Raw genomic sequence first — 2,295 nt, forward strand, 5'->3', positions numbered from 1 at the left:
CCATGCCTGGCCGAACTATAGTGTTAGTAGGATTTTAATATCTTTGTCCAATTTGATTAGGTGTTATCGAGTACAAAGGTTGTCAGATGTCATTCAAAGTTTGTCAGGTGTAAATAGATTACTCTCTAACGGCCACTCATACGTCAGAAGTAGAGAATAAGCCATAAACTACTCATACGTCAGAAGTAGAGAATAAGCCATAGACTGCTAATACGTCAGAAGTAGACGTTAAAACTAGCGAACGTTAGAGAGAAAGCCATAAACTACTAGAGAATAAGCCATAGGCTACTAATACGTTAGAAGTAGTGGTCGTTAGAGAATAAGCCATAGGCTACTAACACGTTAAAACTAGCGAACGTTAGAGAGAAAGCCATAAACTACTCATACGTCAGAAGTAGAGAATAAGCCATAGACTGCTAATACGTCAGAAGTAGTGGCCGTTAGAGAATAAGCCATAGGCTACTAATACGTTAGAAGTAGTGGTCGTTAGAGAATAAACCATAGGCTACTAACCGGCCATTACATCTGAGGTATTACTACCATATTCTATATATATAGCGTTGTGCGACGTAAAACCAGGATACATGGTAGTATCCCGAAGGAAGATGATGCTTTGTTTGCCTTGAAAGCTTTACTACTGCCAAACCGCAATTGTTTTTTTTTCATCTGGGACATTTGAACAGAAGAAACTGATTTACCTATTTATACAGCATGGACCGAGAGATAAGATACGATAAAACACCGTCTTAAAAAAAGGGGGGGCCAACATTTCTAAAATAGAAGCGTTGAGGTCATTGCATATCTAATTACATGTTAATATACCCCCTGGCATGCTGGTATCTTCTAATCTTCAACTTATTTTATAGTGCGAAAGACGGAGAGGCCGTTCTAGACATTTAAAATGCCTCCAGAGTAATTCCACTCTAGTTAGAACACGGCAACGTTAATAAATATTTATGGCTTGGTTAATTTTGTGTATGATATTATCTTTCGCTTCCTTATTATAATTTCATCTTGTTTCTGGTAATAGACAACACTCTAATTCTGTGTGATTAACTAGTCAATTTTGTAAACTTCGAAAGCTTTATATTCTCACAAGACACCTACACACATAAATGGCTTACTTGATAATTTATAGTCACGTTATCCGAGAAAGTTATTCGAAGCACAGCAGTTGATAATGAGTCTGGTTAATCTCATACCGTTTAATATACGCAACCTTCGCGTTTCCAGCTGTGGGTGGACAAACGGAAAAGGATGAGACATGACGTGAGAGAGGATGCTTTTCTCTGCGTGTGCTGACTAAGTCTGTTAACCTTTGACTTTCGTGGATGAAACATTGCTCACAATAGCGAACGAAGAAAATAAACGCTAACGAATTTGACGGCTTCTAATAATCAGCAAATGACGAAAGTTAACACATAACATACCCTTACCTTTTGATACCGCTTTAAGATAATCACGGTTGTAATAATAATGATGACCACCATCGTTGCAAGACCTGCAGTAAAAACAAAGACTTGTGAAACATCTACTTCCGGCAACAATGTTTCGTGGACGCGCCCAAGGGTGGTGTTGGGGCTCTGATGAAATCCCAATGTTTGTATGTCGTCTGAAATTGAATCACCTAATTAACATTAAAATAAATATATATATATATAAGTAAATAAAACCAAGGCTCAAACACGTTTGTTATAAAAATAAAACCATAGCTCAAACACATTAGTTACAAAAACAAATGTCTTAAGAGTTTGATATTCTGAAACAATGTTTTTCTTTGTCCTTCTCTCTGTCAAATGACTTCTATTGCAAACACCCAGCAAAAGCAAAACCGAGTGTCTAATTTTCGCAACAAAACTTCAAGATTAAACAACACAGATATATATAATAATATTTTTCAAAGATTAACAACAAGATTTGTACTAGACTGTAAATAAATGAGTAAGAAATATATTTCACTTATTGAATAGAAAACAGTGTAAGGAAACTGATTCATCTGTAGAATCTAAAACACTCTGTGAAAATTGATTAGACTAAAATAATCTATAAAAATTGATCAGCCTGTTGAATCTAAAACACTCTGTGGAAATTGATTAGACTAAAATAATCTATAAAAATTGATCAGCCTGTTGAATCTAAAACACTCTGTGGAAATTGATTAGACTAAAATAATCTATAAAAATTGATCAGCCTGTTGAATCTAAAACGGGTGCATGAAAACTGACCAGTCTGTGTAACCTAAAACGGTGTATGGAAATTGACCAGTCTGTGTAATCTAAACGGTGTATGGAAATT

At 35.5% G+C, this 2,295-nt stretch overlaps 1 protein-coding gene across 2 annotated transcripts in view; it reads right to left on the minus strand.

Annotated features, from left to right (window-relative positions):
* The window catches only part of LOC111086467, a 34,759-nt gene that overhangs the window by 18,150 nt on the left and 14,314 nt on the right, over window positions 1-2,295 (minus strand). The window contains exon 3 of one of the 2 annotated variants that reach the window (XM_022389421.1): window positions 1,437-1,612. In XM_022389421.1, coding sequence (XP_022245129.1) covers window positions 1,437-1,612 — 176 coding nt within the window. Of the gene's footprint in view, window positions 1-1,436; window positions 1,628-2,295 lie in introns of both variants that reach the window. The other variant, XM_022389420.1, reaches the window with a different exon arrangement.

Source organism: Limulus polyphemus, unplaced genomic scaffold, assembly GCF_000517525.1.
Source record: "Limulus polyphemus unplaced genomic scaffold, Limulus_polyphemus-2.1.2 Scaffold1120, whole genome shotgun sequence".
Lineage (NCBI taxonomy): Eukaryota > Metazoa > Arthropoda > Merostomata > Xiphosura > Limulidae > Limulus > Limulus polyphemus.